The sequence below is a fragment of the Urocampus carinirostris genome, chromosome 13 (genome assembly GCF_059441175.1).
Source record: "Urocampus carinirostris isolate Australia breed hairy pipefish chromosome 13, RoL_Ucar_1.0, whole genome shotgun sequence".
Taxonomy (NCBI): domain Eukaryota; kingdom Metazoa; phylum Chordata; class Actinopteri; order Syngnathiformes; family Syngnathidae; genus Urocampus; species Urocampus carinirostris.
In genome coordinates this window covers 30844421-30858855 of record NC_142361.1, presented here as the reverse complement: position 1 = coordinate 30858855, position 14435 = coordinate 30844421, and the positions used below count along the sequence as shown (strand labels likewise).

Here is a 14435-nt window from a genome sequence, read left to right as displayed (position 1 = left end):
GCACTCTCCCTCAAGAACTGTTCACTTGGAGACCAGTTTGGGCTCATACCACGCCCCCTGTCCCTCCCATCACTAACATGTTCTTGGAGACCACCTACACCTTCACTTCCATACCCACTAGTAAGTGTGTTTGCATTCAAACCATTAAAATGGACACCCCTGCCCCTGCCAATAGAAAAGCCCTGAAAATCGTCATTTTGACTACTATATCCTTCAGCCATTATACTTTCAGTAGTACAAAGAATAGAAAATAAAACAGGAAAAAAATAAAAACCAGAAATTAACGAATAATTTACGTATTGATAGCAAATGCACAGTGGCACAAATACATAAGACGAAATCAACGCGCCAATGCAGTGCAACAGTACCCTCTAGTGGACACAAGAAGAATATGCAGCAACGCCGGGATCTGCTCAGAGGCTGATCAAAGTGATCCAGTCGTGTAGTCACGGCACCAGTGTAGCGACCCTCGTTCATGCACGATACAAGGTTTCACAATCTCTGGTTTATTGCCTGCATTCAATAAACAAAACAATACAAAAGTCAGGGGCTTCTGTTCACGACTGCAATTATCTTCAACGCTTACAAACTTATTTAAGCTACGGCAAGCGCTGAAGCCCATAAAGTGCCAAACGAAAAGAACAGTCGCAGACGCCCATGACTTAACAACTGAATGAGGTACCGGAATATTAACAGTAATACAACAAAAACACAGATTTTGTGAGAATTCAAAAAAACATTCAAAACAATCAAATTTCAACTCTGTTACACCTGCCCTCTTGTAGGTTTTAGATCAGGGGATGGTGTCATAATAGTCTGTGGTCTGCAACAGTCTGTGCAGACCTTTGAGACTCCTATTTAGTAAGGGCTATACAAATAAAGATGACTTGACTTAAATGACCAGCCATGTAAATAACCAACAGTTTGGACGGTTGCCTCGCCATTAAATCACTTTTAGAGGACACCACTGTAATTGTCAAACAGGAAATTTGTCTATTGAAATACTTTATTAAACACAATTTGTTGATTTTGTCATGATTAACACATCAAAAATGCATTGCACTATTTACAAAACATATACAATGAGAACGGAAAATGCAGGATTTGGATAAAAAAAACATCACCCAAACTGTAATACTATTTATTCACATTATTTCACTCTTGGTCAGTTTTGTCAAGTTCATTAAGGAATCTCTCACACTTCGCCATTAGGACCTTTATACTTTCAGTGACCAGGACATTTGGGGGCAGGATTCCCGTTGACTCCACAGAAACTGTTCAAAACAAGAAACAAGAAAATCATCATTACATCAGGAACTATCAATATATTGGAAAACCTCTTTCTTTTCATGCTCAACTCTTTTATGATTTTAATTACTATGAAGAAATATTTGTCAAAAATGCAGTAGGGACAAAATATTGATGTATTTTGAGGCAAAATGGTGTGAAAAAAATAAGTTGTATGTTGTAAAACTGGGAGGTACATCACGTCAATGGAAAACGATAGCTGCTTGTAGCATTTAGGTGTTCCCTCCTTAGTCTATTCAAATACCACAAACACACAAGCCTCAGCATGTTCACGCAACGAGGACGAAAATGGATTACGTAAACCTACAGATGAAATGGTCTCGCACTCGTCCGAGTTTCACCAGATTCTTAAGGTCGTCATGACGGAGAACTTCTCTGCTGCACGTGTCCAGGCGACAATTCTTTACTTTAGCGACCTTGTCGCCTAAAGAAAAGGAAACAGACAGAAACGTTGTAAACAGTTGGAGTAAACAAGAGCATCATTTTCCAACATCCAGTGTGTAATAATTATCTGTGTTTTCAGTTTTCATAGCTTTAAGGTCCAAGGAAAAATTACCATCTTCATTTTCCAGTTCTATAACTCCTTTTGAAAAGCATCGTTTCAGACGTTCTGCTTTCTCTCCCTGCACTGTTTCAAGGAGCGTGATCTCTGGCAGCAGGCGGTAGCTTGCCGTGGCCACAGGAGAGAACTTGGCGTGATCCTTTCCTGTTCAGTGAACAGAAAGAGTTAAAAAGAGTTCAATATTTGACTACATGTCACTGTATTGTGCAGGGCAACTGAAAATGAGGACTATAAAGCACAAAGGAAGAATACAAACTATGGGGACTCAAAGGGACCAAACCGCACCATTTTATCCATTTTTTTGGTTCAGTCTTTCACAAGGTTTCGTGTTTTTGGGGTACCCGTAGAAGCAAGATGGCAGACAATCATGTCAGCTCCCTATAGGTGAGGCTCATGTTATGTAAAATAAATACCTACGCGTATTTTTTTTATGCACCTTAATATGATAGTTTATATATTTTGCCTGTAATTCAAATCAATATTGTTTTTTTATTATTTTTTTTATATCACTAGAGGTGCTAAATAATATACAATGCCCCTTAAGTCATGATTTGAATCCTGTAGCCAAATTCAATTTATTACAAAAAAAAACAAAAAAAAAAAACTATCCTCTTGTCCATTAACACAACAATGTAATTAATAATATTATTGGTATCTACATTACACTTCTGAGTATCACTACTTCTGACTACTGTGCTATTATGTATAAAATGTAGCACTGAAGCACTATAAAAGATTCCAATCAAGTTCCTTTTTTCAATTTTTTTAAGTAAAAAGTATTCACACAATTTTTATCCGATGAAATGTTAGATCCTTTATTTTTATTTCATTCTTGTTACAAATACCAAAATGTGAGCTTCGCCACGTCAAGTAAAATAAGGCAGAGCTGCCAAATATTGAAAATGGTACTTAAGAACGGATAAAAAGAGAATTTTCAGATTTTTAAAAACAAATTCCTGCCAGCGCAGCATGGCGGTGCAGTGGTTAGCGCGTGTGTGGCACAGTTCTGAGATCATGAGATCGAACCTCCTGTGTGGACTTTGCATGTTCTCCCCGGCCTTGCGTGGGTTTCCTCCGGGCACTCCGGTTTCCTCCCACATTCCAAAAACATGCATGTCAGGTTGATTGGCCGGTCCAAATTGTCCCTAGATGTGAATGAGTGAGAAAGTTGTCTGTCCCTGTGTGCCCTGCGACTGTCTGGCAACTAGTTCAGAGTGTCCCCTGCCCACTGCCCGAAGATAGCTGGGATGGGCTCCAGCACCCCCGCGACCCTACTGAGGATAAGCGGTGCAGATAATGGATGGATGGATGGATTCCTGGCAGCATTTTCAAAAGCAACAATTTTAAGTTAACAGTACACAGAGGACTGGAAGAATGCTGCTTGGGAGGGTGGGATGGCAGAGCTATGTCCTTGCACAATAGTATTGCCTTTTACACGCTGGTTAACTACTGTTAAAAGAAAATAACTCTGAAATTGTTTAATTGATGTTGAAAATGTCAGAAAAAATGTTAAAACGTCATATCGTCACGTCATATTGTCAAATATAAAAAAATTGTGAATATGCTTGATGGCTGTGTTTTGCTGCTGTTGGTGTCGGTGGATTTGTTCAGACCGAGGACAATCGACTTTGGCCTGGACGGATCTATTGACACTAACAAAGATGTTATATAATGAAATTGTGAATATGTTTGATTTTCGAGAAGGTTTGTTCAAACCTCACTTTGTGTTTGCTGTTAAAAACGTAATATTGGAATATAATATTGTGAATGTGCTTAATTGCTGTTGAGATTGTCATGATTGTTTTCTGTTTTTAGTGTCAATAAATTTGTTCAAACCAAAAAAAAAAAAAACTTCTTAGACAATGCTATCCTTTAAATAAATCTCCATACAAAAAAGTGGTAAGATGTAACTGTTTTAACATTTGTAACAATCAACCGATTTAATGATTAAAATGTAATGGTTTTCATATAACAGTTGATTCATCTATAAAGATGCTCTGGAAATGCATTGAACTAGCCTTTGTATCTAAACAGAGAGCACCACCTAGTGGAGTTAGAATGAACAATGCTCGATCTTCAATTTTCCTTCCTAGCCCATCAGAATGTAAAATCTACAATAGCTGGACAATACATTTTACATAGAATAGAATATACCTTTATTGTCATTGTTACAAAATGGGTTAACATATTTTGACAACGAAATTGGGCATGACACTCCACTTTGTTTTACACATTCACAGTGAGGTATGAGCCAAGAAGATAAAGGAACAGAGAAGATAAGGTTATAAAACAAGGGGGGATAAGGCTATAGTTATAATTTACATGGTATTTACACAAGAAATGTCGGCATGTGGGATGTTACATACATGAGGAAACACTAGAAGGTTTTGGGTTAGTCGATGCGAGGATTCTTGGTCGATTTTTCCCCAAATCAACCTAAGAACCTGCCTTTTAGATCCAATTCTCACATCTCTTTAAGGGACAATTATGGATTCTTTGAGGAACAGATTTGAAATGTAGTCAATCGCTCTCTCCAGGCGGTGGTGAGGACCAGTCTCAAGAAGAGCAATTTAGACTAAAGCGTTTTTATTATAATTATCACCGTCCAGTGTCTGACCTACTGTTTTTAAGTAAAGTTTTAGAATAATTGGTTTCCAATTGAATTCTTTTTTTTAGGAAGAAAACAACATTTGAGAAATTTCAGTCTGGTTTTAGGAGCAACCAAATTACAGAGACTGCCATTTTAAATTATTTAAATTATATAAGGTATAAAATGGATTTTAATAAACACACAGTTCTGGTGCTCCTTAAACTCAGTGCTGCCTTTGAGACATTAGATAGCCACATTTTATTGAACAGATTAGAAACCTGGTGGGCATCTCTGGTACTGTTTTAAACTGGTTTTGTCCCTATCTCATAGACCAAACCTGGGCAAATTACGGCCCACGGGCCACATCCGGCCCTTTGTACGTCCCTGTCCGGCCCGCGTAAGACCAATCATAAACACCATAAATAAATAAAAAAAATTAAACTTTTATTTTGAAATTTTATTTTGACTACATATACACGTCATAGACGTAGCGCCTTCACGCGCGTATTCACTTGAGTGAGTGAAGGTGATACTGTTCGCCAGGGTACCCTCAAGATGTCGGCACACCCCAAGGAAAGAAAAGTTGATAACGAATGCCGTATTTTCAACAAGACATGGGCTGCCAAATATTTCTTTACAGAAATTAAAGGTAAAGCAGTGTGCTTAGTCTGTGGTACACAGGTTGCTGTGTTTAAAGAATATAATTTGAATCGCCACTACACGACCAAGCATGAAGATGAATACAGAAACCTGTCTGGTGAAGAGCGTGCAAGGGAGTCTGATGCATTGCTAGCAAAACTACAAACCCAACAAGGATTTTTCACTAAACTTCACACTTCCAGAGATGCAGCCGTCAGGACAAGTTATGTAATTTCTCATAAAATCGCCAGAAAAAGTAGGGCATTTTCCGACGAAGAGTTTATTAAGGAGTGTTTATTGGACTCTGCTGAGCTGATGTGCCCAGAAAAAAGGGCGCGTTTGAGAACGTTTCACTCTCCCGACGCACTGTAACGAGGCGGATTGAGGAAATCACGGGAAATTTAGAGCTTCAGCTGAGGAAAAGAGCGGCGGACTTTGACTTTTTTTCTCTGGCTTTGAATGAGAGCTGCGATGTACGTGACACCGCCCAGCTGCTCATCTTCTTACGTGGGATAACCGCAGACTTTCAAATCACGGAGGAGTTGGCATCCTTGCAGTCAATAAAAGGGACAACCACAGGTAATGACTTGTTCAGAGAGGTAAATGCATGTATGGATGTATGGACATGTTAGAACTGAAATGGAACAAGCTTGCAGGTGTGACAACAGATGGTTGTCCAAATCTGGCCGGGAAAAATGTTGGACTTTTAAAGAGAATGCAGGATAAAGTGACAGAAATGAACCCTGATCAGAAATTGACATTTTTGCATTGTATCATACATCAGGAAGTGTTGTGTAAGACAGTGTTAAAAATGAAACATGTTGTTGATTCTGTCACTAAAATAGTTAACTTCATCAGAGCGAGAGCTTTAAATCACAGACAGTTTGTTGCTTTGTTGGAGGAAAATGAGGCTGAACATGGTGACATAAGCTATCACTGCACTGTTAGGTGGCTCAGCCTTGGCAAAATTCTGAAAAGTGTCTGGGACCTGAGAAACCAGATTCAGGAGTTCTGTGTTCAGAAAGGTCATGACGTCTCAGAACTTTCAGATGAAGACTGGTTGGCAGACCTCGGATTCACTGTGGATGTGACCGCACTAATGAACGAACTTAATGTCAAACTGCAGAGCAAGGGCCTTTTTGTGCATGAGATGTACAGTGCAGTGAAGGCTTTTATGAGAAAACTGTAGCTTCTCTCAAGCCAAGTGAAGGACAACATTCTGACCCACTTGCCAACACTTAAGGAAGCCAAAAGATCAGGCGATCACCTCCAAAAGTACTCAACCATGTTAGAAACATTGCATGCAGAGTTTTCAAGGCGATTTCAAAACTCTTGAGAGTGAAATGCACATGGTCTCTTCTCCCTTCAACTGCAGTGTGGATGATGCCCCAAGTGAAGTTCAGATGGAACTCATAGATCTGCAGTCTGACACACTTTTGGCAGATCACTTCAAGTCAGTCTCACTGCTGGATTTTTACTCCCTCAAAGAGGAGAACTTTCCACACCTGAGGAAGCATGCTCAGAGGATCCTAGTCCTCTTTGGATCTACCTATCATTGTGAACAGACATTCTCAGTTATGAAGTTTAATAAATCCAAACATAGATCCTCTATGACTGTTGACCACCTCTCAGCTGTCCTTCGCATAGCCACTTCAGACATTCCGCCAGATTCCAATGCCCTTGTTCAAGCCCAGAACAGACTGGATTATTCTCACTGAAGAGGTAACATGAGTTGGAGAACGTTACAAGTTATTGTTTGTGGAAATTAACAAGTTAAAAATAAATTGCACTGGTTCAATGATTGTTTTTCTTATTTAACCAATACACCACAATTTCACATAGCCTAATATAAATATTTACAGAGTGCTATATTCTTCTGATTATCAGCATCAGCTATTCAAAATATTTAATTTGAGCATTTTACAATGAAAGAAAGTTGGTGGCCCTCTGACACAATTCAGGTTTCTCATGCGGCCCCTGATAAAAATTAATTGCCCACCCCTGTCATAGACTGACATTTCTTTGTAAGTATGAATGCATGTTCCTCCAGAACCCATGATGTTACATGTGGGGTTCCTCAAGGTTCAACTTTAGGCCCAGTACTTTTTAATCTGTATAGCTTGCTCTTTGGGATGTCAGATTGTTGTATGCTGAATACTGTTAAGTGCTTTACTAATAAATTTGATTTGATAATGTGTAAAGCGGCCTAAGGCAGCATGGATATTTGATGTCTATAGGCGTCAATGGCAGGTAGCTTAGTTTGTATGGATCTTTGACGTCCATAGCCATTCATGGCAGGGAATTAGTTAGCTGAGATAGGTGTCTTGTGTTACTACACCTTAATACTAAACACTATGAAAACTGTCAACTATATAAAAACATTATTTAGCTACATTAACTGGAAGCTACTTTAAATCTATGATTTATTTACTTCTAACCCCACTTTTGCACGTTTAATTGATAAAAAACCTGGAAACGAATGAATGAAAACTTTCTTTCGAACATTAAAATAAAAACAGGACAAAAACAAAGACTTAACAACAAAAAAATGTTATCATAACATGTTCGAAAAGGGGTAGTAAGAAGCAGACGCTTATTTTCGCTACCCCTTCATCTTCCCTATTAATTACATTCTGTAGATAGCTCCTCTTTTGTGTCAAAATACAACACAATCTCAAGGATACACACATTACATAGGTCAGATATCAACAATTATAATAATAACGATAGTTACCTATTTTATACACTAATCATTGTAGTACCCATCCCTCAACGTCATAATGCCACTAGTCACCAAACATCACTGTGACATCAATGATAATAACAACAATAGCAATAATATTAATAATAACAGTTATGATATAAAAATAGCAACAATAACAACGCAGTAAACCATAGTTGTAAACGCAGTATTTCCAATCTCTCGAATCACTCAAAACCCATTTTCTTCACCTCTGTATTCCGCCACTAATGTTTTTTTGTATTTAAATTTGAACAAGTGAATAGTTGGACATTGTTGGATCTCGTCTTGTAAATAGTTCCAAAGTTTGACTCCAAACACAGACACACACATACTTTTCCTGGTAGTTCTCACCTTTGGCATTTTGAATTTACTACAGCCCCTTGTGTTAGAATTTCCCTCTTTCCAAATGAATACTTTTTGGATGTTTTCTGGCACTATGTTTTTGTTGACCTTAAACACCAGTTGTGAAGTGAAAAAATGGATTGAATAAATTTTATTTCTCACCAATTCCTTTGACACAATGCATGATGATGTCAAGTTCCTGTCCCGGACGGAGAAGCGCTAAAAGGATGTCGTCGTGGACTGGTCCAATGTTCAAGTCCGCAAACACATCGGCCTGGTTACCAATTGGAACCCACTTTATATCTTTGGAGTAGACTACAAAACAAAATCAGGTCAATCAGGAAAACTGCATCACTAAATTTTAATGCATACCATCTGATACAGAATTTTCACTTTGTCACATTATTGTTGGCAGAGGAAACACTAAAATAAATAAAGTAGGAACACTAAACCTTACCCTTGTTGTTTAAATAGAGTTCCCGTGGATCAGAAGAATCTTTGCTGGCGCCAGCATTCCTGTGACATTTAATCTTCAGGCTTAACTTAATTGTGTCGATTTCCGAAGCGTTCTCCTCTGTAGACTCATTATCTGGAAGAAAAAAACCGTCTTCAGATATCTCATGAAAAACCCTATGCAAAAAATTCCTGTCAGTGGCCCCTCTACCTACAAGCTACTCTAGTTTAAAAAAAAATTGAGATACTTTCGGAGCAGACCTTATTGCCTCACCCCAAAACATAAAAACAAGATGCAGGAAGATCTTGGCGGGAGAGGGAGAGCCGTTTATTTGTCTTCGTCAGAGTCCAAAACAGAGTTCTCATTCGTCTAAGAGACAATCAGCTTTTTTATATCCTCAGACAACATCTCATGTTACTTAGCGCGTTCCCTCGCGATGACGCACTTGTTTTTTCCTCAATGTGCATGCATTTTGGGAATCGACAATGTTTTTTTCAGAATGTTTTCGTCCCCTTTCGATTTTCCAAAGTTACACAATTTCCAAGAAACTTGTTGGGGTCAGCCTGACACATCCAAATTCCTGACTTGACCGCTTGTTCCACGCAGAGCAGAATGTTATTACTTAGCAGCCCAAGGCGATTAATAACAACACTCGCTGACATTTAAACTCGGGAGAAACAAGCCTGGAATTTCCCATTTTAAACTAACGTGTTCTCCTTATGTCAAGCTCGACTCCAATAAAACACAACAATACAAGATGTTTTTCGGGCAAAATCCCGACCTACAAGAGAAAATCCAAGTTACGAGAATTTCCAGAAAATACCGCCATACAGATCTAATATCGCGCACTTGTGTTGTTTCTTCTATCCTGCTCACTCCTCAGACACCACGCACACATCATTGTTAGCAAACACTGACTTCCTCTATGGTATGTGCTCATAATCAACTCACATTTTATTTTGTTAATATCATTCTATTTGTCTTATTACTCTATTTGTAGATTCAATTTCTATTCTAATGTGTTGGTGATCAGGACAATGTATTTCATAGCTATTTAGGCTTAACTCGGATGATTTGGGGAGGCCAGGAACAGATTACTTGGTTTTCAGTTATTTCTTATGGGGAACATTTGTTTGAGATGGGAGAAATTGTAGATACAAGCACGATCCGGGTACTAATTAACCCTGTAGAGGGGCCACTGGACATTGATACATGATATTTTTTTCAAACAAGTCTTTCACAGTCTCATATTTTCTATGCATTTCAAAAATTATATAAGGTCTTACCAGAACTTCGGTACTCAAACAGAAAAGGATCAGCTTTGATGGGTACGAGGCCTAATCTCTGTGCCAGCACTTCATCTTGCACGATAGATGTGTTGTTATAAATAAAAACCTTTTCAATAGCCATGGTCGGCACCTGGATGCACAATCAGAGGGAGAAATAATCTATTTCTTTTCATAAATTACAAGCTCGGTGGCCTTGGGGGTATGGCGCCCGCCCCGAGACTGGGAGGTTGTGGTTCAAGCCTCGGCCGAGTTATACCTAAGACTTAAACATTGGTACCCGTTGCCTCCCTGCTTGGCGTTCAGCATTAGGGGTTGGAATTGGGGGGTTTGGTCACCTAATGACTCCCAACACCTCAGTTGGGTTGAGCGAGGGGGCTGGGAATCCCCTCCTCTGAATCAATCTCCCAAAAAGAGTCAGAAATGACTCTAGCCACCTCCCACTAGGGGGATATGGCTGTGGTATATATGTATATATATATATATATATATATATATATATATATATGAATTACAATATATTGACTGTATGTATTCATTTGAAGTCAAGTCAAGACTTGCTTATTTGTATTGCCCTTAATCACAAAAAGTCTCAAAGGTCTGCACAGACCACCGTTAAAACATCCCCTGATCTGAGACCTACATGAGGGCAAGATTTTTTATTATTATTTTTTTTAAACAGCGTTTTCCGGAACATAGGGGGCAATTAAATTAGAAAGATATGAAGTAGGTAAATTCAGTGCAAAAAAAGAAGGTGTATAATAGACATTAACACTGTATCAATTAGAAAAATATAACCTTCCATGGATCAGAAAGTAAACCCCAAGTGATAGCAAGAACTAGTGCAGGGTGTTTCAGTTTTCACAATTAAAGCCAGACTAATGTAAATAATTTGCATTTATATATCGATTTATGTCAATGAAGACCTCCTAAAGTGCTTTACAGTGTGCTACACTTTTCCCTTTTACACACTAACTAACATATAGCAGCATCAGCCATGCAAAGCAACTACCTGCTATCGGGGGCATTAGGGATTCTGTGTCTTGCCCAAGAACACTTCGACATATAACACGGAGGAGCCGGGAATGGAACCGGAGACCTCTCGATCCCTAGACGAGTGCCCTATCTCCTGAGCTAATGCCACCCAATAGTGTGTTTTTGATCCGAGGTATTTATTTCAGATGGGGTCACACAATCGCATACAGATCGAAAACCAACCTCTGCAAGTAAGATTCGTCTGAAGGCGTTGGCGATGGCTGCATCGATCCCCACCATGTCAAATTCCATCAGGTCATCAGTGAGCTGTCCAATATCAATTCTAAAGTTCTGCAAAACACAGTACACTCATAACTTAATTTCTGTTAAGTGGTAAAAGAGCTGATTTGCGATTGTCCTCTACTACAGTTTAGAATTTCTAAAAAAAAGAGGAGGGAAACCTTTACTGTCAGCTTCCATAGCTTTAAATCTGTTATGACATGTTATACCTGACATTTAGGTCTCTGCAGAGCATATACCACCGCAGAGTCCACAGGAGGGTAGCTTCCATCATTAAGTACCCCACCCACCCACAACACGGACTGTTTACACTTTTGTCCTCAGGATGGAGGTACAGGAGTGTGAAATGCAGGACACTCGTCTAAACTCTTTTTACCCCTCTGCCATCAGACTCTTAAACGACTGCTGATCGAACATTACACTGCAGACACTTTGAACTGGACCATTCTTGCACTACAGTCACTTTCAACTGTGTTTTATTTTTATTTTTTATCTTTATTGCCTTAACTCTTTTTGAGTATTTTATCTTTTCAATATTCATAATATTCTTTCATGTATACATGTATTTAGTTTCTTTTTTTATGCTGGCAACTGTGTGGACAGAAAAGTAAGAATTTCATTGTGCATGGAAACGTGGTTCTTTTCTGTGCATTTGACAATCAACACTTTGAATCTAAATTTAGCTGAATAATGAAATATGTTGCTGCTGATGTCATTTCATTATTTTAATTGCATTATTGTTCTGATGCACTTCCAACTTTGGCCAGTCTATAAGCACTATTTTATTCTTACATTTTTTAAAAATCCTGTTTACTCTTTCAAGTCTGTGTAACCACTTGTTTATACCGGAGTGCCACGTTTAATATCGTTGTTAATAATCACTACGTTGTTATCAATGACAATAAAGACAATTCAAGTCTTAAAATCTAGTACTTTTTAAAGGTATACCTCTAAATGTGTTTGTAAAACAGATACAGGAATAGATACCTTTTGGAATTTCTTCATATCCCATCTGTCGTCAAAGCCAGGATAGTTTCCTGGGAAGTCGGTTGTATGAACCTAGATTAAACAGATTAAATAAGAGACACTAAAAAGTGACGTAAACAACCCGCATTTTAAAGATGCATAGAAACGGTGTTAAATCATTCATTGCACTATTCATTTGCAGGGTTGGGTAGGGTTACTTTAACTTGATTACTTTCAATTACTTTTGGATTACTCCAATACCAAATATGCTAATAAAAAACAAAAGAAACTAAATATAAATAAAATTACTAAATTTTGTGCAGGCTTGGGGAGTAACGGAATACATGGAACCGCAAAAATCATGTTGGCAAGGTGTTTGGATTTATTTTCATTTTGTTTCTGTCGCATTTGATGTTAGTTTAGCCGGAGATCAAAGAGATCAAAGCCAGGAGAGAAAGCTTACCACGTGTTGTGAGTCATCATTTTATTCATATTTAGTTTATTTTGTCTTTTATTAGCACATTTGGTATTGGAGTAATCCAAAAGTAATTGAAAGTTTTTAAGTTAAAGTAACCCTACCCAACCCTGTTCATTTGCATATTGTTGTAAAAAACATTTTTGTTGTAAGTCTTCAACTATGAACGCGCAGTTTTCCCCAATGTAATATCGAAAAAGTGAATTATTGTTAAAATAACATTAGCTGAAGGGATGCAAGTCGCATAATAGAATTTAAATTCCAATTCTGAATTATAACACAATTAATCCATTTAAGACTGTTTTGATTAGCTCATCAGTCTGTACAGTACTGCAAATTGGAACAATGTAATACTCTTTCGGAACAAAAATTAAAATGCAATTTTATTTTGACATATATAATAAATCGTCAGACTTTAACTTACATTTCTCACGCAAAATTCACTTAAAATAACCCGATTACGGACTTCCTCCACGTTTTCTCTGATGCCCGACATTTTCCTTCTACTTCGTCCTTTTGTTATTATATAGGGCAATTGAAAATGGTGTATTATCGCCACCTACCGGAATGGGGTGTATGTGGACTACTCATACAGAAAGGGAAAAGTGACGTAATCTGTAAAATAGTTTGCACATTTCTATTTTTTTGCGTGGAAAAGAACACAAATTTTAAATTTCTCCAATGCCAATAAAAATGATAAAAAACACTAAACGCCATGACAAAACCAATAAACTAGTTGAGTATCGTTACAAGTTATACTAAAGCAGTGGATGCACTTCGAATATAACTTTCAATACGTTTTTGCACTGTGTTAAACATGTTTCATTTTATTTTGCTTTGTCACACCTCACAGAAATGTTATGGTAAATTATTTACCAAGAAGCCATGGTCAGTCCAGTTTCTGTACAGAAAATTAAAGGCTCAAGACACACATTAAAATCGGAATTATAATAATTCAATTTTAAGACTCACATATGTAATATTTCCTGGTTTATTTATTTCCTTATTCATTCTCAATTTTTATTTAAAAACGTATTTTCTATATAAAAAATAATGATATTTAATATCAAAGGTAAATTTAATCATTTTCTTGTTGAAAAAAAAATGAGGCCCAACATCAGGTTTGAGACCCGTTGTACATGAAAAATACTATTTTAGAAAATTAGAATAGTGTGAGATTTATTTTCTGTATTGCAGCTTGCTAGTATACTATTATATTCCAACGTTTTGAGATGGAATATTTGAGTTTTCGCCATCCATTATATGCACCGCTTATCCTCAGTAGGGTCACAGGAGTGCTGGAGCAGGGGACACCCTGAACTGGTTGCCACCCAGTCGCAGGGCACACAGGGACAGACAACTCACTCGCTCATTCACACCTAGGGAAAATTTGGACCGGCCAATTAACATAACATCAGTGTTCTCGTCTGCCTGCGTCCTAGATGCATCATTTTTGCTGAGGGACGCAGAGTGTCAAGTCAACGTGCGTCCCCGGGACGCAACTTTTTTAACACAAAATTGTAATTTTTACCCGATTACATTTTTTTTCAAACAAAGATTTACCGCACTCCAAACTTTTCGTCAGGCAGATCCGCCATTGTTGTTTTGGTCTCGCGTTTTGAGTTTTCGTCTGCATGCCGATCTCGGCAAACGAGATCTCGTTGTTTCGAGATTACGTCATTGTTGTGGTGGTTGTCGTCGAGGGAAGGTGAAGGCTAAGTATGCCTCCGAAAAAAGTTAGTATTAGGTGAAAATCAACACAAAATTGGTAATTTCTTCAGTGTCAGTAATAAAT

The 14435-nt window shown here is 38.0% G+C and overlaps 1 protein-coding gene and 1 pseudogene across 1 annotated transcript; one reads left to right on the top strand and one right to left on the bottom strand.

Moving 5' to 3' along the window:
• Positions 1-1127: 1127 nt before the first annotated feature.
• polr1c (RNA polymerase I and III subunit C) lies at positions 1128-13151 on the bottom strand. The gene is made up of 9 exons (XM_088351181.1): positions 13065-13151; positions 12187-12258; positions 11143-11250; positions 9925-10057; positions 8642-8773; positions 8347-8499; positions 1865-2014; positions 1616-1732; positions 1128-1274 (listed from the first exon to the last, which is right to left on the bottom strand). The coding sequence occupies exons 1-9, from the start codon at positions 13134-13136 to the stop codon at positions 1156-1158; spliced, it is 1056 nt and encodes a 351-aa protein (XP_088207307.1). The 5' UTR covers positions 13137-13151; the 3' UTR covers positions 1128-1155.
• On the top strand, positions 5673-6481 carry LOC148354305 (general transcription factor II-I repeat domain-containing protein 2A-like; annotated as a pseudogene).
• Positions 13152-14435: the final 1284 nt, after the last annotated feature.